This window comes from Meleagris gallopavo, unplaced genomic scaffold (genome assembly GCF_000146605.3).
Source record: "Meleagris gallopavo isolate NT-WF06-2002-E0010 breed Aviagen turkey brand Nicholas breeding stock unplaced genomic scaffold, Turkey_5.1 ChrUn_random_7180001874832, whole genome shotgun sequence".
Classification (NCBI taxonomy): domain Eukaryota; kingdom Metazoa; phylum Chordata; class Aves; order Galliformes; family Phasianidae; genus Meleagris; species Meleagris gallopavo.
Window position 1 is genome coordinate 1 of NW_011139405.1, and position 613 is coordinate 613.

A 613-nucleotide genomic window follows, 5' to 3' on the forward strand; every position below is an offset into this window, starting at 1 on the left:
CACACACACACACACTTCACCCCATCCACTCAACCCCTTCCCGCCCGTACCTGCGGTGGAATCCACATTCTCCCACGCCGCCGCCCCGCCCAGCACGTCGTCCACCTCCTTCAGCCGCGGGTATTTCCTGCTGCTCACCTGCGGACACAGCGATCAGCTCCCATCCCCTCAGACACCCCCCAACCCCGCCCGCCGCGGCCGCGCACCTTCCTCGTGACGTTCCGCACGTACGGACAGGTGGTGCAGGCGAAGCGGTGGCAGCGCGGCCCTTCCTCGGCCACCAGCACGTTACCGCACGCCGGGCAGAAAAGCAACATCGTCGGATCCGCCTCTTCCGGCGGGATGGCGGAGGCGGAGGAGGAGCTGGCTCACGCCGATGTGCTCGAGCTGTTCCAGGCGGCGCTGGCGCGGCTCGTGCAGGACCCGCTGCTCTGCGACCTCCCGCCGCAGGTGAGGATGGGGGCGGGGTTGCGGTGGGGGGCGGCTCGGCGCAGCTCAGCCCCGCGGTGCCGCCCGCAGGTGACGCCGGAGGAGATCGGCTCTCAAGTGGCGCTGGAGTACGGGCAGGCCATGACGGTGCGAGTGTGCAAGGCGGACGGCGAGAGCATGCGTG

General features: G+C 70.1%; 1 protein-coding gene across 1 annotated transcript; it reads left to right on the top strand.

Annotated features, from left to right (window-relative positions):
* Positions 1-172: 172 nt before the first annotated feature.
* On the top strand, positions 173-609 carry SNRNP25 (small nuclear ribonucleoprotein U11/U12 subunit 25; the record flags this gene model as incomplete). The annotated part of the gene is given in 3 exon segments (XM_019611242.1): positions 173-326; positions 328-450; positions 520-609. Coding segments are annotated over 3 exon segments (367 nt in total), but the record flags the coding sequence as incomplete, so codon positions are not given.
* Positions 610-613: the final 4 nt, after the last annotated feature.